The sequence below is a fragment of the Orycteropus afer genome, unplaced genomic scaffold (genome assembly GCF_000298275.1).
Source record: "Orycteropus afer afer isolate SDZICR_OR568_19922 unplaced genomic scaffold, OryAfe1.0 scaffold00041, whole genome shotgun sequence".
Lineage (NCBI taxonomy): Eukaryota > Metazoa > Chordata > Mammalia > Tubulidentata > Orycteropodidae > Orycteropus > Orycteropus afer.
Window position 1 is genome coordinate 14,864,857 of NW_006921628.1, and position 20,791 is coordinate 14,885,647.

Sequence of the window (20,791 nt, forward strand, 5' to 3'; positions counted from 1 at the left end):
TTTCCCCTGAGACTTCCTTTATCATGTAGACTACGTTTCAACTGTGCTTTGAAGCAAAATAAAACCAAAGCCAACCTCAGCGTAACAGTCTCTTGCTCTATACACTGTGGAGAACAATACCGATTTTCCCACACATCTTGTCATTTTTTCCTCCACAGGACCGTTCCAAGAAGTATGTCATTGTCCACTTGCCCAGAGTAGTAAAGTTATCTACCTCATGTCACACAGCCAATGCACAGCCACAACTTGAATTTTTTAGGACATCGAACTCAGAATTCCTTCAGCCCTCCAGATAACCTGGCTAAAGTTTTCTTTTAACTATCCCTGCCACTTGTTTTTCTTCTTCACCTCTTTAATAGCTTCCTGTTGTTCTTTCCAGCATCCCCCAGTGGTATAAATGATAAACACACTCAGCTGCTAACCAAAAGGTTGGTGATTTGAGTCCACTCAGAGGCACCTTGGAAGAAAGACCTGGCAGTCTACTTCTGAATAATCAGTTGCTTAAAACCCTGCACAGTACAGTTCTGCTCTGACATACATGGGTCATCATGAGTTGGAATCGCCTCAGCAGCAGCCAGTTATTTGGGTTGTTCTTCCCAGAAAACAAACATTGATTAGTTTCTGTTCTGTATCAGCACTAATGTAGAACTGGAAATCTAACATGAAGTTAAAGAGAATGTGAGCCTGGCTTTTAGGAACTGACAGTCCCAGAGTCAGGTACTTAAAATGAAATATAGTAAGTATTAGGAAAGAGGATATGTTACAGGTGACACCTGAAGTTTGTGAGGATGTCCTCTGGCATGCCTGAACATTGAAAACCCTCCAACCTGGATTTCTTTAGATGCACCAACTAGCTAGCTTACACCCTGAGCTTCAAGTATGGATTTCTTTACACTAACAGAGAACTGTGGGAAGGAAATCAGGAAAGCAATGCCTTTTACGATGACCACCCAAAAGATGAAGTACTTAGGAATAAATATAAAACAGAGACACAGAAGACCTATACAAAGAAAACTATAAAACACTGTTAGAAGGAGCTGAAGGAGCCACACATAAACAGACGAATATACCATACTCATGGATAGGAAGACAACATCTTGAAAATGTCAGTACTGCCCAAAGTGATCTACTAGATATAATGCAGGTCCAAACCAGATCCCATCATCATTCTTGAAAGAGATGGAAAACTATTACCAACTTTATATGGAAAGGAAAGAGACCTCAGATAAACAAACACTATGAAAGAAGAACAAAGTAGGAGATCTCATACTGCCCAATCTCAAAACTACTACACAGCCACAGTGGTTAAAACAGCTCTCCAGATACCCTGACTAACTTTTGTTTTAACTCCCTCCTCCGACACACACACACATGCTTTATGACAGACACATAGCCCAGTGGCACAGAATTGAGAACTCAGAAGTAAATCTACCCACTTGTGACAGCCTGATCTTTGACAAAAGGCTGAAACTCATTAAATGGAGAAGAGAGAATTTCTTTAACAAATTGTACGGGCAGAACTCCATATCCATTTACAAAACAATGAAACACGTGTATTACTCACACCATATACAAAAGGGAACTCAAGGTGGATGAAAGACCTGGATGTAAAACTTAAAACTATAAAGAACATCAAAGAAAAAATAGGGACAAATTTAAGGGCCCTAATACAGGGCATAAATACACTCTCACACATAACTAAAAATCCAGAAACACCAGAAGATGAAATAGGTGACTGGGATCTCCTAAAAACTAGACACTTATGCACATAAAAAGATTTCACCAAAAGAGTAAAAAGAGAACCCACAGAGTGGGAATAAATTTTTGTCAGCAACATATCAGATAAGGCGTTCATCTCTAATATTTATAGAAAATCTGAACACCTCAACAACAGAAATCTCATATGAGATAACTATTATAAAAAGTCAATAGTGTTCGCATAAAAAGAAGTACCCTTTAATGATTACCAGAGGTGGAAGGGAAAGGAGGGTAAACCACTAACTAGAAGGTAGACACATACTAACTTGAGTGAAGGGAAAGGCAATATACAATAGGGAGGAGGTCAGCACAAAATAATCAAGGAAAAGAAGACACTAGGAGAAGCACAAGAGTTAAAAGGCAACCAAGGTAAATACTAAATCATACAAAATCCTGCAATTACAGTAATAAAAATAGTCTAAAAGTGGATACATAGGTAGACAGGCAAGTTGAATAGGTGTAAGAAAGAAAATGGGACTATACCCATTAATATATACAGGTTTGACAGGGGATATATCTATATTTGTATTTTCATATGCTGTGAGTACATCCATGAATATAGTAGAGCATGGGGGAGGGGGCACAGTTAACGAACACTTTTTAGCCATAACCAAAAAATCTGAGGGAAAGAGTCACTGGGCCTGAGAACTCGGGAGCAGAGTCTCAGAGGACGTTTAGGTCAGTTGGCACAACATAATCCACAAAGACAATGTTCTACATCCTACTTTGGTGAGTAGCAACTGGTGTCTTAAACACTTGCAAACAGGTATCTAACATGCAACTATTGGTTTCTCCCCATCTGGAGCAAAAAAGAATGAAGAAAATAAAAGACACATGGAAGTAATTAGTCCACAGGACTAATGGACCATACAGACCTCAGTCTCTAAGACCCTGAGACCAAAAGAACTAGACAGTGCCTGGGTACCATTACCAGCTGCTTTGAAAACAATCACATTAGAAGGGCCTAGATAGAGTGGAGAAAAATGTGTAACAAAACTCAAAATTATAAAAAAGACCAGACTTACTGGTTGAATAGAGACTGATAGAAATTTCAAGACTGTGGCCCTTGGTCACCCTTCGGACCTGTAACTGAACTCTCCCGTAGCTGAATTTTTCCATCAAAGAACAGACAGGTCCACAATAACTCTAGGAAGATACACACTCCTTAGAATAATCAACCAACAAAAGGGCAGCATTTACCCAAGGACAAAGTTCAGAAGGCAGGAAAGGTTAGGAGGGAAAGAGTAATGGAAACTAGAAACACAGAGAGGAAGTAGGAGTAGTGTTCCATCAAGAAGATTATAACCAATAATATGAAACAAAATGTGTGTGAATTGTTGAGTGAAAAACTGATTTGCTCTGTAAACTTTCACTGAAATCTCTATAAGTAAAGTTAAAAAAAAAAAAAAAAGGAGTGATGGGTTAGCAAGTATTTGAAGTGGGCCAGTTTGCATGGGGTGACTAGGGAAGACCTTTGTAGGAACCACTTTGAACTGAGATCTCAATGAGAACAAGCCTTGTGAAGACCTAAGGAAAAAACATTCTAGGCAGAGGGAACGAACTCAAGGCGCAAAGGTCTGCAGACAGCAAGACAGTAAAAGACTCAACAGTATTTGAAGAAGAGGAAGAAGGCTGCTGAGGCTTGCCCACAGGGAACCATGGGAATTTTGGCAATAGGAATCTAGAGGTTGGCTGGGGCCAGATCCTGGAGAACTTTTCAGTAGATGTGTGTCATGATTACATTAACTTTTTTAAAGAAGTTATTCTAACTCAGTGGTTCTTAAGCCTGCCTATACATAGTGCCAAAGGCATTTGACTGCTAATCAGAAGGCTGGCAGTTCAAACCCACCAACCACTTCTTGGAAAGAAGATTGGGCAATCTAGATACCACCTCAGAAACCCAAGGAGGGATCGCTATGAGTTGGATTCGACTCAACGGCATTGAGTTTGGTTTTTGAGTTAGGGAACTTTGAAAAGTTCTGATTCCCAGGCCATATCCCAGGTTAATTACAATAACAGTGTTTTGTTGTAGTTGTTGTTGTTTGTTTGTTTTGTTTTTCTTTTTAAAGCTCTGGTTGATTTCAATGGCAGTTTTCCAACTACCATGCAGCAAAGGAAATGGAGGGTTTAATAGGGAAAGCAGTGCTAAGTTGGGTAAGTCTTTGGAAGATGTGCAGGTTTGAGGTGATGGGAACCCAGGCTTCAGTTAGAATGGAAGAGTTGGACGGAAGTGGTAGACAGATTCAAGATATATTTAGGAAGTAGAATCTTTGGGACTTTCTGAAGATCATATATAGAAAGTGGAAAATCAAAACTAATTCCTAGGATTGGAGCTTGGTCTGCTGAGTAAAAAGATGTTGTCACTTTATTGAGGTGAAATACTAGAAGAGGAAAGTTTGGGGTAGAGGGAATCATGATTGACTGAATTTAACTTGGAACCCTAAAGCTGCTTGTCTGTGTATAACCAGAAGTCAGGTTATTTTGGGATCTTTGTCTAGATATATGTGTACCTGGTTGGGTACCAACAGGGTATGCTTGCCTCTTTGGGAAAAGAGTGACTATAGCTACATTTTTTAAGGTCTTTGGATATATCAGACTGTGCTAAACATTTATTTATCCTGATAACCCTGTAAGATTAGCAGGGTAGTAATCCGCATTTTACAAATGAAGATACTGAGACACAATGAGATTACAGTTAACTTTTCCATGTCCACACAGCTGTTAAGTGGAAGAGCAGGGTTTCAAACCTGGGTCTACCAACCTGGCTTCAAAAGCCCTGCTATTAACCACTATACCCGTCTTACAAATTCAAATTCTTATTTCAGGAGTTCTTACGGTAGTGGTTAAGGTGTTCAACTAGTAAGGAAAAGGTGGGTGGCTCAAACCCACAGCTACTCTGAAGGAGAAAGGTGAGGCCATCTGCTTCTATAAAGATTTACAACCTTGAAAACCATATAGGGCAGTTCAACTCTGTCCTGTAGGGTCACTATGAATTGAAATTAACTCTATGAAAATAGGTTTTTTGGGTGGAATCCTACTCAGAGTAGCCCTGGTGCAATGGTTAAGTGCTTGTCTGTTAACCAAAAGGTAAGCAATTCGAACCAAGTAGCAGCTCTTTGGGAGAAAAGACCTAGAGATTTGCTCCTGTAAAAATTGTAGCCCAGGCAATCCTATGCAATAGTTCTACTCTGTCATACAGGGTCTCTCTGAGTTGGAGTCGACTCCACGGCATACAACAATAATCATGTTCAACTGTAGGAGATTCATCTGTCTTGTTTTCTAAGGAGCTAATGTATTCCCAGGTTATTGCCAATGGTGGTTTTTATCAGATAAGTCTCTTCTGTTTAAATGTTATCTACAGTCCCCCACTGGGGCCGTTTTTTTCCAGCTGAACTGCTGGAGGAATTGAAAGATCCTGAGTTCTGTTGGTTAAATAAGTAGACTACGTGCTTTATAAAGAAATCAAAGCATTTTCTCAAAAGAGAGAAAGTTGGTCCAGTGAGGCAGTGATTGCTGGGAGCAAACTTCCTCGTTTTCCATTTTGTTCTGCTCAAAATGGCATGTTCTATCAATCAGGGTCTGCTGGGAAAGATTTTTGTCTTTCCTTGTTGGGGTTTAATTTTATCCTCCGTTGAACTCACGTGCATTTTAAATACAAAGCTGAACTATACAGTTAACATTAATCCATGTCTTCCTTGAGGTGGGGCTGGGCTTTGTTTAGCCTACCACTTCGAGGGAAGGAATTTCCCTACATTATGGGTTTAGAGACATTTGTCCACTCAGCCAAGACTCTCACATCAGATGCTTCAAAAGCTTTAGCAGTAGCTCCTGAAAACAGTTTTCACTGGTTTGTCTGTGGATTAGATGCAATATTTAGATGAGTTAACGGATTTATTTCAGAGGGCCGTGATGGGGATGTAGGGCTTCCTTATAGTATCAGGCACCAAACTCCTTATGTGAGTATGTAGTCTGGAATAGGAAATGCCCTGTGAGGTATTGCTTAGGAGAGTGAATTGATACTTAATCAATCTTTAGACTGTGCATTATGGGAGCAACCTTTCAGTGCTTTCAAGGAAGCACAGAGTGGAAATCTTCCCTCCAATAAAAACAGAGTGGTGGGGTAGGGGAAGGCCTGGCACGTGTAATTAGTTTGCACTGAACTTGGTTGCTGTGATTCAGAAAGAACAGCTGCTCATGCCAGCATGTTCCACTCTACACCTTGCCCAGGGACATGTTTTATTATCAAGGCCTTAGGTTTGGTGTTGCAATTTACTGGATTTCTAGCTTTGTTTAAACATAAAATCTACTGAAAACTCTTTGTCCCAGAATTGATTATCAGTGTTTATTTGCTCCGTTTGGGGTTTGCTCATTATTTTTCCAACTTTTCTTGCTTGGGACTCAGATTCTAAGAATATTACACCCCCTCCGATGAAATTAAGATGCAGCATAGCAGCTCAGGTGAGTGCCAGGCAACTTTATTGCAAAGGACAGAAACTGTCTTTGATAGCTGATAGATGCACCAGTGTAAGGAAAATGGGAATGGGTGAATTTTTATGGGCACCAGGGTCCTCATCTTCTCTGGGAACTAGAACTAGGCTGTCAGCTCAGTGAGGGGCTCACTGTGATTTGTTCAGTGTGCTATCCTAGTACCCAGTTCTTGGCATACGGTTATCTACTGCTGTGTAACAATTGAGCACAAACTTAGCAGCTTAAAAAACATGGGTTTATCATGTCACAGTTTCTGAGGGTCCTCTGCTTCAGGGTTCCTCACAAGCCGCAGTCAAGTTGTTGATAAAGGCTGGGGTCCCATTTGAAATTTCAGTTGGGGGAAGGACTCATTTCCAAGCTCATTGAGGTTTGAATTCAGTTCTCATGGGCTGTTGCAGGCCTCATTTCCTCCCCGGCTGCTGGCCAGAGGTCACTTCTAGTTCGTGTTCATTTGGGCTTTTCCAGCATGGCTGTTACTTTTTTTAATTTTTTATTTTTTCCCCTGTGTGCAAGCCCACCAGCAGTAGTAAGAATCTGCTAGCAAGGCAGAGATTCTGACTTCCTCTGACCTAATTGTGACTGTGACAACCCACTGCCTTCGCTGTATTCTACTGGTTAAAAGTAAGCCACTAGATCCACCCCACATTCAAGGGAAGTGATTACACAAGGGCCTGGACACCTGAAGTCCGCGGTGTTTGGGGTTCATCTTAGAGTCAGCCAGCCACAACATAAAATAGGCACACACCTGGTGAATGAGTAAGCCCTAAGAGCTGAGATCTTACAATTTGAGCTAAAGGAACACGGTTTTTTGTTTGTTTTGTTTTCCCCTGCCACCTGTTTATACAACTAAAGATGTACTATTTTAATATTTTATGTATGATAGTCACATGGTCTCCCCCATCCCTGATAATGCCATCTGTGTGTATGGTTACTGAACTTCACTTATACCCAATGTGAGGACCTTAGCTACTCCTGAGGAGAAATTTCTTCGACAGAAGGATCAGTCTGGTGAGGGCTTTGATTTGATATGCCTTGTCTCTTATGTTTTTCTTGCTGCATACATGGTGGGGATTTACTGCAGTCCCCATGCAGTGCTTTCTGGATTCTGAGTCTTTTGTAAATGGAGTGCCCCAAGCAGCTTTTTGCTTTGAGGGAATGAAACGGCAAGGGTGAGAGTTCACATATAATGTGGTTTGGTTGAAGTCAGTGGCTACATGTAGAAACAGTCAGCTCTGCTTTCTCACTAAGCCTTTGATATTGTTGGGGCTTTTCAGTGCATGGCAGGATTATTAACAAGTAGAAATCAAAGTTGTCCAGTGCCACCGCCACACCAAACTGAGAGAAACTTGCAAGCAAGTCACTGAACCTGAAATAAGCTTCTCTTGCCCCAGGCTTCCCCAGATTGCAATGCTTTGTCGTTATTGTTGTTGTTGTTGGTTCAAAGGTTGTGACAGTATCAGTATAAAATGGTTTGCATTGTAGCTTAAGACTCTAGGTCATGCTTTGTTGTTGTTGTTATGTGCCCCTTTAGTAGGTTGGAATTTCTTTTGTTTGCAGTTGCCAGAAGCTTTCTAGAAGCAACCTTGACTTTTAGGAGACTGGCAGGAGTAGTACAGGCAGCTTCTGAGACCCCGTCTTGAACTGTTGTAAAGCTTTCCCCGCGCATTCTTGGCTGTGAACACAAAATACATTAAACAGACAAAGAAGGACAAAAATCACCATGTGGGCCTCTATGGAGGTTCCTTTTGCCAGGTGCCCTAGCCTGCCCACTCCCTCCCACTCTGCTGAGTTGGCGTTGAAATTCCATGTTGGGTGAGTCCAGAGCCAGAGGATATATAGTGCTGTACAATCAACCCAGAATGACGTGATCTTCGTGAAAATTAGAAATCACCTATACAGACTTTAGGCAAGCCTGCTGCTGGCAGGATCCACAGTTGTGCAGATTTGCTACCAGGCCTCACTGTGGCCTTGTGGGGGCTGGTTCTTCCAGTAATAGCTCCTGCAAGCCAAGTGTGACAACTGAAGATAAATACTCTGGTGGGTGTGGGCAAGTGATCAACATTCAGTAGACTAAGAGCATTAAATTCATTGCCTCAGTGGCCTTCTCTGGCCACGCATCTCAATCCTCTGGAGATGAATAACTTGTGAGTCAACTAGTTTCCACCAATAGGAATTAAACAGTAAGTAAGCCATAATGCTCAAAGACCCATTTGAAGGAGGGAGGATGACCCTCCTATTAGCATTTATAATTGTGTTTCCTTTTCATATTAATCCCTTCCCATAGCTGAGGAATTAGGAGCTTTCTCCTCTGCTGATGGTAACCAGTCCCAGGAGTGTGTCTCTGTCAAGTGCTAGAAGATAAATGATGATACGGGCCATACCCTTCCCCCCTGGCAGGCATGCTTCCTTCTCCTGTAATATGCTTCTGTCATGTTTTGCATATCTATGAGATTAGGTTTAATGTATAACTTTTTACTAGTCAAATTTAAACCAAGCCTCTCAACCAGGAATCCACACTGGCTTAATTACTTTTTGCTGATTGGGAGACTAAAACCTTCCATTTCATTAAAAATCTTACAGCTTTGCAGACAGAGCTCCTTCCCTCTCACTATGTCTGGTTCTGAATTGTGACTGTGTTTTCCTTTCTGACTTCATTCCATGGGAATTTGGGGTGGTAAGTGCCACCCACACCCCTGATTCTGCTTTTTTGTCATGTCGGGGAAGCAGTGACAATCAGGAGAGAGCAGATGATGTGGGACCATCAAAAGGGGAGAAAAAGAAACTTCCTACATCAAAAACTGAGACTGCAGGCTATACAAGAAGTGGAGCAGTATTTGTGAGTATCAAAAAGAAGAGCCAGGAGAGGAAATTTAAACAGACTTTTAAGCACACTGTTGTCAATATAGTTCAGTGGTCCATGCCAGAATTGTCTTCTTGAACATAGATACATTCCCTCAATTATTGGCAAGTGTTTAATTTATTGATGAAAGAGTCTGGTCTATGCCATGTCTCCAGGTGAGGCCTAACTGAAGTGCAACCCCATAAAAACCAAACCTACTGCTATTGAGTCGGTTTTGACTCATAGAAACCCTGTAGAACAGAGTAGAACTGCTGCCCCATAAGTTTTCCAGGGCTATCGGTCTTAATGGATGTAGACTGATACTTCTTTCTCCCACTGATGGGTTTGGACCACTGACCTCTCTGTTAGCAGCCAAGCACTTTAACCACTGTGCCACCAGGGCTCCTCTAACTAAAATGCAGTGGTGCAAAAATAGCCCAGTAATAAATTGTTTGTACAAGGTAGTTCTTGATACCAAAGTCAGGTGAAACCAGACAAACCTAACATCACTGTCAAGTCACTGCCGACTCATGGTGACCCACGTGTCTCAGAGTAGAACTACTTTCATAGGATTTTCAGTGATAATGATTGTCTAGCAGGAGCTCTGGTGGCATAGTGCCTAAGGTATTTGACTGCTAACCAGAAGGCTGGTGGTTCAAACTCAACAGCCACTCCTCGGAAGGAAGGTTGGGCAATATACTTCAGTAGTGATACCACTTCGGAAACGCAAGCAGGGTTGAGTTGACTCCGACCTGATGGCAGTGAGTGAGTATGATTCTATAGCAGGACGTCACCAGACCTATTCCACAGTACCCCTAAGTGGATTCAAACCATCAGCTTTTCAGTTAGTAGTTGGGTGCAAACCATCTACACCACTCAGAGACCTTCAAAATCTGGTGAATGGAGAGTGAAAACATAGGTGAAGGCAAAGATATTGATTTCAGGAAAAAAGAAGCTGCAGCATCCTTGCTCTACAGCGCTTTAACTCAGAGTCATGGAAAGAGAAGAAAATGGGCTGTAAAGTCAGACCTCATGAGCTGTGCTTGCCCATGTCCTGATCAGGCACTTCAGCTTCTGAATACACAGTTACCAGCTAAGCATCCGGGTGGATGGATCATCATCTCTGCAATTCTGGAAGGCTGAGCAGCATCTCCGGTCCTGCTGTTTGTCACTTTCCCCACAGCTGTGGTTAATGGTGTAGCCATTCACCCTCAGCAGGCATAAATCCTTTTTCCCACAAGAGGATATTGGCTGCAAGTGACGTTTATGGGACTAAAGGAGCAGCTGGCGATATCAGATTCAAGGCAAGTAGATTGTCTTGGCCATCCTATTCAGCAGATGGCCAGGACTTGATAGACTGAAGATTATTAGGATCCAAGTCAAGGGCCACATGGCGCAGTGTGACCAGGGAAGGCAAAGGCAGCAAGTATCTGAACACAGGCCCATGCAGCCGGATGGGGCCTCCTGCCTCCATTTGATTTTACTTCCAGCAGGATTAAAAACAGGCTTTCTTGCAGAGCCTGGATTATAGAGATGATTATAGATCGTCTCTAGAGATGATTAATAACTTGGCCACTGATTTGATCATTGCTTGAATCCTTATGGTAAGCTATTATTTGAAAAGAAAATTCTATGAAATTGAGGTTCCATTGCCGTTTATGTGAATTTCGTCTTTAGTCCAAACTCAAGTTCCATGGTTTTCTGTGTTGCCAGTGTCTCTTTCTTGGTTATATTTAAAGGCAACTGTAAAGCTTTCATTCAAAGCCCTCCATTGCGTGTATATGCCATCCTTTTGAAGATGACTAATGCCATGAAAGCTGCCCTGAAATGGAAGTGCCAGGAGCTAAATTTTGCAATGAGGGCCCAGACTCCAGAGGGAAAGAGGTCTCCATTTCCTCTACTCCATTTTAAGCTCATTTGTGCAATTGCTGCCTTCTTGGTATTACTATATAACTCCTTTGATCTTAAAGTGGAAGGAAGCAAATTTCAACAGCCAAGAAAACTCCTCATCTGGCTTCAAAAGGAGCCGCATATTACAAAATGGAGTGGATGTCAAATAAAACATAAATTTGGGTCTTTTGAAATTTAAACGCAAATAGATATTACATTTAGATATTAAATAGCTATTACAGTTTAGCTTCACTGGTAAAATGAAATAGCAATTGTAGTTTAGCTCAACTAGATTTAAAAAGCTGTTATAGTTTAGCTTAACTAGTAAAAAAATATCTGCCTAGAATAGTATGCTCTTTTAAGATCTGTCTATATGGGATCAAAATGAGGATAGCAATTTGAAAGGTTAGATAGGAACCTTAGGGAGCAGTGAGTGTATTTCAGTAGAGGAACAATTCAGAAAATGAAGCTAGAAATGATTGCACAACTTGAATGCACTCAGTGTTACTGAATTGTACTTGTAGAAACTGTTGAGTTAGTGTGTGTTTTGCTGTGTATATTTTCAACAACAACATAAATAAATAAGTAAAATTTTTCAAAGAAAATTCTGTGGAATACAGTACTACCCTGACACACATGAGGTTCCATGAGTAGGAATTGAACCACTGGCCCCTGGTAACTGGTATATCCTCCTCTACCACAGATGGGGAGCCCATGGGTGGTGCAAACCGTTAAGTATTTGACTACTAGCTGAAAAGTTGGTGGGTTTAACCCACCCATAGGCACCTTGGAAGACAAACCTGGCTGTCTGCTTCTAAAAACTTCAAAAATCTTATGGAACAATTCTGCACTGTACACGTGGATCACCATGAGTTGGAATTGATTCGACAGCAACTAACAAGAACTGGAATGGAGACCATAATGTAAACATGGATTGCCAAAGCCACTTTCTTCACTGTTGGTATATTCAAAATCTGCCTAACTAGACTGGTTTGTGTCCAATAAACCATGAAATAGTTGTGACAGAAATAGTGAGTGAAAGGTATGATTTCAGTTAAGGTTGTGCCTTATTGGAACAAACACACATAGTAGCATTCCATTTATATTTCCCACCCTGAGTTTTATGACCAAGACATAGACATGAGAGTGAGCTCAGTGTTGTTATTCGTGTGTTATTTTGGTAACAATCAAGGTAATATTCATTTTGTTCTCTCTTTCTCCTCATCTACCTTCTCTCCCCCAGCCATGTAAACAAGCAAAGGAGACTGTAGAGGTGAATGGGGCATTGCAGAAGGCATTCCATTTCTAGGTTGCTTAGAATCTGAGGCCTGACCTGAGTAATCAGGCACAGAGCTGCTATAGTTGGAAGTGACCAGAAGTTGAACCTGGACTAAGATGACTGGTTATTTTCCTCTTGGCGTGGGCTTCAAATGTTATCTGTGAGTTTTTAGTCATGGAGGATCAGAACACTTTCCTTGAGCCTTTACATCATTGTTGTTGTTGTTGTTGTTATGTGCCGTCGAGTCAAACCCGACTCATAACGACCCCTCCTTCGGTTTCCGAGGCAGTATCACTACGGAAGTAGGATTGCCCAACCTTCCTTCCGAGGAGTGGCTGGTGGGTTTGAACTGCCAGCCGTCTGGTTAGCAGGCAAGTGTCTTAGCCACTATGCTACCAGAGCTCCCATCATTAGATAATATTAAATGCATTAAAGGGCTTCCCTGACTATAAAACATCTCCCTGCAAAATTGGGATCAAAGATCACAGTATCTGAAAAGTTGCCATGTTACATAGAAGAGAGAGAACAGAATTTTGAAGAACATGAGTTAATCAGGTAGACATCAAACACTGTATCTTTTAATATGAAGTCCCACTGAGAAACTTTTCAGATAAATCCTAAACATAGTATATTGGTTAAGAAAATTAATGATATCAAAACCTGTCTCCCCATCCTCCACCCCTACCAAAAAGATTAAAAATCCCTACTGCCATGGAATGGATTTCAACTCACAGTGACATTATAGAACAAAGTTGAATGCCCCATAGGGTTTTAAGGCTGTAAATCTTTACAGAAGCAGACTGCCTCATCCTCTACCCCTACACATGTTCATAAATACTATAATGCGATGGTGAAAGCAAATGGCTGCCAACCAGAATGTCAGTGATTTGAACCCACCAGCTGCCCTACAGAAGAAAGATGTAACAGTCTGCTTTCTATTTCCCTAAAGATTACACCCTTGGAAAACCCTATAGGGCAGTTCTACTCTCTTTCCTGTAGGATCATGATGAGTTGGAATAGACTTAATGACAGTGGGTTTTGTTTTGGTTTATGTGGAAAAACTCACTGATAACATTTCAAACCCACGCAAGAGGAAAATAACCAGTACATTATTTTAGGATTCTGTGGGTTGGCTGGTTGGTTCTTCTGGTCTGGGCCTGCTCAGCAGGTCTCGTTAGACTTCAGATGGCTCAACTGAGGCTAGATGGTATAGAATGGACTCACTTACCTGTCTGGTTGTTGGCAGGACGTTAAGTCTACAATGACCTTGTGTGCGATGGCTTGTGTCATCTCTATAGGATCTCTCCCCCTTCAATAAATTAGGCTGGGCTTCTTCACTGGTGGTCTCAGATTCCAGAGGGTAGCAAGAAGGTAAAACCTGTATCCAAATGCTTTGTGATCCTGTGTCTGCATCATTAAGGAGCTATGGTGGCACAGTGCCTAAGTCATTTGCCTGCTAGCCAGAAGGTTGGCAGTTCAAACCCACCAGCTGCTCCATGGGAGGAAAATGAGGCAGTCTATTTCTGTAAAGGTTTATAGCATTAGAAACCCAATAGGGAGTCACTGTGAGTCAGAATTGACTACGGCAATGGGGTTTGGTTCAGTTTGATAAGAGGTCTGTCTTATTCTGTCAACTTTGGACATTTGACCTCATTTACTGGTAGGCTGTCTTATCTTGCATTCTTCAATTGTGATTCCATTTTTTGAACATTGGCTTATCAATTATTTTTTATGGTACAAATATGATTTTTCCCAAATACAATTTGGATTTAGTATATTTAGTTTGAGGTTTCATTCTTCAAATGGTGTGGTAAACTCTGGCTTGAGCTTCTTATTTGGGCACTTTGGAAATACATTCATGCCAATTCCCAAAATTAAACCTCTGTGATCTGATACACTGGGTTCCTCTTCACTGATTTTTTTCTCATTTTTATATCTGTAGTGTTGACGATGTAATACCAAATTCCACATCATCTTATTAGTATGTGAGCATAACACACTGCATAATGACACCTGTCTTCTGAGTTTCGTCATAACTCAGGGCTCCAGACATTAAGTTGTAATCATGATTAACTCAGAACATCTAACCCATAGTTCCTCAACCTCAACTTTGGCATCATTGACATTTTGAGCCAGATAGTCCTTTCTTTTGGAGGGAATGTCTGACCATTATAGGAATTTAGCAGATTCCCTGACCTGTACCCACTTGATGCCATTAGCACCTCTCTCCTGAAACCCTTCTCAGCTGTGGCAGCTAAAAATGTTTCCAGACATGGACATATGTCCCCTACAGGGGAGTGGCAAAGTCAACCCTAGAGGCAGAGGAGAGAAGGAAATGTGTGAGGTGTATGGGTCATTGTCAGAGAAAGGAAACTGGGAGCACACCCAAACAGGAAGAATTTGTAAAGGGAGAAATGGGTGTGGAAAAATTTTAATCACTTAAAATTTACCCTGGGGATGACCTTGGGTTCCTCAGAATTAACTTGGAAACACCAAATTGGGTTTTGGTACACACTGAAAGGTTTATCAGTATCTCAATTTCATTATATTAGATGTAAATAAAATCCCTGAGAAGGGGGGGGGGGCAGCTATGCTAACCACAGATCATAGATTTTGAAAAACTCTTTACTTTGGAAGAAATCAAGCATATTCAAAAGCAGAGAAAGTTATATCATGACCCATCATATACCCATCACCCAAGGTCAAAAAGTATTGATTGATCGCCAGTCTTGATGCATCTGCACCTTACCCTTGGATTAGTTTGCAGCAAATTTCATTTCTTTCGTGAATAATTCAGTATATATCTAAAAGAAAGTACTTAAAAACCATAATTGCAATGTTGTTGTTGTTGTTGTTGTTGTTGTTATGTGCCGTCGAGTCAGCCCTGACTCATAGCGACCCCTCCTTGGGTTTCCGAGGCAGTATCACTACGGAAGTAGGATTGCCCAACCTTCCTTCCGAGGAGTGGCTGATGGGTTTGAACCGCCAGCCATCTGATGAGCAGTCAAGTGCCTTAGCCACTATGCTACCAGAGCTCCCTAATTGCAATGTAGTGGCACATTTTTAATCTAGAAGGGACAAGAATGAGAATTTCTGCTGAGTTGTATCAGAAAATTAAGGTATAAGCTAGGTGGATCAAGATAAAAGAGGTTTGACACTGAGGGGGCATTAAAACCCCAGAAGGAAGTGAAGGTAGGAGACTGTGTCTTGGAGCTCCCCTATCCTCTTTTCTTGCTTGGAATGCCCGTATGGCCTGCAGTAAGACACAGGGAACCAGGGTCCTTTGAAAGGAGACTAGGCTAGCAGTTGAACAGATCCATGTTCTAGAAAGAAACAAAAATGCAATCACACAAAGGTATTGGACTATTCAGTCAATGATGGATTGCTATCTGATAACTTTCAATGGCTTTTTAGCTGATCAGGGCTTCCTTTTAATAAAACAAAATGAGGAAAGTCTTCAAGTTGCTTTTTAAGATTTTGCTAGGATGATGGTATTTCTTCTGTTATAATGTATTCTGAGAAGTTTCTTTCTTTTGATTTAGACTTCCTCACTTGATTTTATTATGTCATAAATCTCCCACATTTGGTGAGAGTCATGGTATATGGGAGACCTAAGCAGCTTGCTAGATAACATCTATTTCCCCTTTCTCTTTGGAAGATTAAACTGAGACTGTTGTGTCTGGTGCCAGAATAGATTTAACCAATCATGTTTCCTTTACATATAGGTCAGTCCGAGGGACAATTCCGCACTGGATCCTATTATCCATGGGTTGAAGGGCGTCGTACATCATGGTAAGTAAGCCACCTATGCTTCTTTTGGCTGGATACAAAGGGTAAGGATCTCCACCTAAAAGAATGGAGTTATCCTGAAGAAGACAGAGGGCAACACCCATTCCTCATCCACTGATGTTTAAGGGTATGAAAGCCATTATTTGATGGGTAAAGAGCAGGCCCATTTGTTACCTGCAAATGGATCTAGGTTAACAGTAAGCAATTCCTTCTTTTTCAGGTACCATTTTGAATGCATGTATTATAAATGAGTACACTCTCTGAGGTGCCATTCATATGTGTACTAGATGCCTGAAAGCTGCCATTTGTCTCATATCCCCCCTAAAAATATTCCTCTTTTGAGTTTCTTTTTTTTTTTTTTTTTAATAAATTACTTGATTTGTCTCTCAATTTTAGGAAGCAGCTTTAGAAAAATAGATTTACATAGCTTTGACAATTCATTAAACTTGGCAGCCTGTGAGCAAGCAGTATTGGCTACTGGAATGGAATAGGCTGGGCCATGGTTCTGTGCAGTAGGCATCTTATCCTCAGGTGTAAAACTGGGAGAGAAAGTAAGATAAATAGGTTCTGTCTTTTCCAACTGGTTTTTATTGGAGAAATTTCCCTGCAACTTTTATTATCAACAATGCATCATTACCTGTGACATCAGGATCCTCTAATTTCAAAAGTACCCTTGCTGCAGTGAGCTGTGGAGCCTGGGTGTAATGTAATGATTTGCAAAGTTTTAATTATCTAATTAGAATTCCAGTGACATTGACAGAAGTAGCATTAGGAACCATCGTAAATCTCCCCTTCATCTCCAGAGCTGTGATAAAATGTCTTCACACTTTTTTTGGAGGATTGTCTATAGACATTAGCCAACTCTGTAGAACTTAACAAACATCTTCCCTCCTCTCTCCCAGGCAATTGAAAACCATTTTTCAGTGTTCCATAGAAGCAAATAAGTTTTGGGTTAATGGTTCTGCTCTCAGAGTTGTTTGATAGTACAGCAGGTAACAATAATAAACCTAGTAAATGTAGACAAATATAAGGTGGTTAATAACACCCCATAGGGGTTTTCATTTCAGAACATTTTCATTGCTGCTTCTCAATTTTCAATTTTCATGTATTTCTTTGAGGTAAACCCCTCACACTGAGCTGGAAGGTAGATTTTATTGAACAAAAGTGGGCATTATTATAAACGTTCCCCTAGGGAACAGAACACCTTTGTCAGAAATTATTTTGGGCCTTTTATTATTATTATTTTGTTGGTGGTGGTAGTGATGGTTTTGGTGAGGGGGGATTTACATTTGTACTCTGGGCAGCTTCAAAAGTGCAAGGAAAGCTAGGGTGGTGGACAGCCCCATCAAATACACTGAGCTCCTCTCCCAGAAGACCCAGTTAATTAAACCCTTTATTGAAATTCCAACCTATAGTATAGATTATGATTTTTTTTTTTTTTTAACAAGTACTTTGCCTCTTTGAAGACAAACATACCATGCATGAGGAATTCTAGACTCTTCCAAACAGGTTCCTATTTTGTACCAGAAGAGGAAGTGCTCTGCCAGGCTTACCATTTAATTTGATCTGTGTATTCTTGTTCCACAGTTTTAATTGAGGGAGATTGCATGTGTTAAGAACAAGCAGTAGCCTTTCTTTATCCCCAAGATCCCCAATTCTGAGGAACTCACTGCATGGTTATCATTGAGTCCATACGATATGTGATGGCATAACTGTGTTATCCTTCCTCTTCATCCACAATTTTAAGAGCCTATTGTGTTAGGGATACTTTACCTGGCATTGAGGAGTTGCAGAAATGGCCAGTATATGGTGTCAACTCTAGTGTCTAACTAGGAAGTCAATTGAGACCCACAGAAAATAATTATTTACAAAAGAACTTCACTTATTTGTTCAGCAAAATATATTGTGTGTCTGCTCATTGTGATGGAAAGCATGGACCAGCCCTCATAGACCTAGCAGATAGATGAAGTGACTGTCATGCTATTCCTCGGGCTGCACAGTGTACATGACCCCTCCCAGCATTTGCACTTGCTGTTTAATGTCAGAAAAGTTCTTCCCTCAGCTTGTGGCAAGCATGTCTCCTCATGCTTTTGGGTCTTAATTCAGGCTTTGCCTCTGCAGATTGGGGAGAGAAAGGATTAGAGTTGTTTCTTAGAAACTTGCTTTTGCTGTTTTCCATTTTGATAGCCCTCAGCACTTCCTTCGTGCTTCCAAAAGAGAATGAGTGTTTGAAATAGCAGAAAAAAGAAGAAATTTTGCTTGGAACTAGAAGCATTTTTAGTTGAAGGACTTGTGAGGAATTTGAATGACCTGTTAATTTAATGGAACATAAATAATTGTGCCCTTCACAGAGTCTCCAGCTTGAAAATAATGACAGAGATGTATAAAGGGAAAAATCAATGTGGATTTCTATTGAAGTTCAGAATTGGCTTTTATTTCTGTAGCTCTGGGAGTCATATCTTATAATGTTAATTTCTCATTAAGTGAGAACTTTTTTTGGGGGGTGGGGGTCAGCTGAAGCACTAATAAGTCATCTACTTCTACCAGCCAATCATACCAGGAGTTGATCATTTAGAATCCTCTGAGAGGCAGATGCCAAGATGGAATTAACAGTGTAAGATGGTTTTTGGAGTAAGGGACTACCTGTAAAGGATGAAGAAAAAAAGGAGCAGGAGTAGGCATAGAGGATGTTTGGCTGTCCTGGAGGTCTAAGACTTGTGAGAGGAGACAAGGAAGTTAGGGGGATTGACTACAGGCAGCGCTGAGAAACTCTTGGCCAAAGTGAGATGGAGAACCCCAGACGCGAGATTGCCCATGAGAGGAATTCTGTGTTGGGCAGGAATGGCCCAGCTCTAGTACCCACCATGCTCAGTCATTGGCTAGAGTAACCCAGTGAGAATGTGGCCTCCCTCCATGGATCCTGCTGGTGAAATCCAAAGGCACAGCAGCTGGAGATTGTCAGTTCCTCACAGCAGGTTGTCTCTGGAAGGCAGATTTCAGGCATATCCCCAAGGCTGACACACAGGTTCACATCTTCTTTCTGAAGCCTTTCTAATCACCTTTCTCATTTAATGTGTGTGTGTTTGTGTGTGTGTGTGCGTATTTGGCATATGATCAAGAATTGACAATACTGAAGGAAGAAGTCAAAGCTGTGCTGAAGGAATTGGTGAAAAACAAGGCTCTAGGAATTGATGGAATACCCGTTGACATGTTTCAACAAACATCCTGTGCTGGAGGCCCTCACTCGTCTATGCCAAGAAATTTGGAAGGCAACTACTTGGCCAGCTGACTGGAAAAGTTCCATATTTATACCTGTTCCAAAGAATGGTGATCCCACAGAATGTGAAAATTATCGAACAATATCTTTAATATCACATGCTAGTAAAATCTTACTGAGGATAATTCAAAAATGATTGCAGCAGTATATTGACAGAGAACTTCCAGACATGCAAGCCGAACTCAGAAGAGGACGTGGAATGAGGGATATCATTGCTGATGTCAGATCTTGGCTCAAAGCAAAGTATACCAGAAAGATGTTTACTTGTGTTTTATTGACTATGCAAAAGATTCAATTGTGTGGATCATAACAAATTATGGGTAACATTGAGAAGAATGGGAATTCCAGAACACTTAATTGTACTCAAGAGGAACCTGTACGTAAACTAGGAGGCTGTCATTCAAACAGAACAAGGGGATACTGCATGATTTAAAATCAGGAGGGGAGTGTGTCAGGGTTGTATACTTTCACCATACTTACTCAATCTGTATTCATATAATCTGAGAAGCTGGACTCTATGAAGAAGAATGTGGCATCAGGATTGGAGGAAGATTTGTTAACAACCTGCGATTTACAGATGACACAACTTTGCTTGCTAAAAGTGAGGATGACTTGAAGCACTTACTGGTGAAGATTAAAGACTTCAGTCTTTACTGTGAATTATATCGCACATTAATAAAACAAAATCCTCACAACTGGACCAATAAACAGCATCACAGTAAATGGAGAAAAGGTTGAAGTTGTTAAAGATTTCATATTACTTGGTTCCACAGTCAACACCAATGGAAGCAGCAGTCAAGACATCAAAAGACGTATTGCAGTGGGCAAATCTGCTGCAAAAGACTTCTTTCAAGTGCTGAAGAGCAAAGATGTCTCCTTGAAGAGTAAGTTGCGCCTAAGCCAAGACATGATATTTTCAGTTGCCTTATGTGCATGTAAGAGCTGGACAGTGAACAAGGAAAACTGAAGAAGGGTTGATGCTTTTGAGTTGTAGTGTTTGGAAAGAATACTGAAGGTACCATGGACTTCAGAAAGAATGAAAAAATGTGTCCTAGAAGAAGTGCAACTGGAATGCTCTTTGGAAGTGAGAATAGCCAAATTTTGTATCACTTACTTTGGTCATGTTGTCAGAAGGGACCATTTCCTGGAGAAGAATATCATGCTTGGTAAAGTGGACAGTCAGTGAAGAAGGGGAGGGCCTCAACAAGAGGGATAGACACAGTGGCTGTAACAGTGGGCTCAGCTATAGCAAGGATTGTAAGGCTGGCACAGAACCAGGCAGTGTTTTGTTCTGTTATACATAGGGTTACTATGAGTTGGAGCCGACTCGATGGCACCTAACAACATATATGTTGTTGTTGTTGTTATGTGCCGTTGAGTCAGACCCAACTCATAGCGACCCCTCCTTGGGTTTCCAAGGCAGTATCACTACGGAAGTAGATTGCCCCATCTTCCTTCCGAGGAGTGGCTG

The 20,791-nt window shown here is 41.1% G+C and overlaps 1 protein-coding gene across 1 annotated transcript in view; it reads left to right on the plus strand.

Annotated features, from left to right (window-relative positions):
• The window catches only part of PTPRG (protein tyrosine phosphatase receptor type G), a 995,540-nt gene that overhangs the window by 746,587 nt on the left and 228,162 nt on the right, over nucleotides 1–20,791 (plus strand). The window contains exon 6 of the mRNA XM_007937293.2: nucleotides 15,980–16,046. Within this exon, the coding sequence (XP_007935484.1) occupies nucleotides 15,980–16,046 (67 nt within the window). The remainder of the gene's footprint in view (nucleotides 1–15,979; nucleotides 16,047–20,791) is intronic.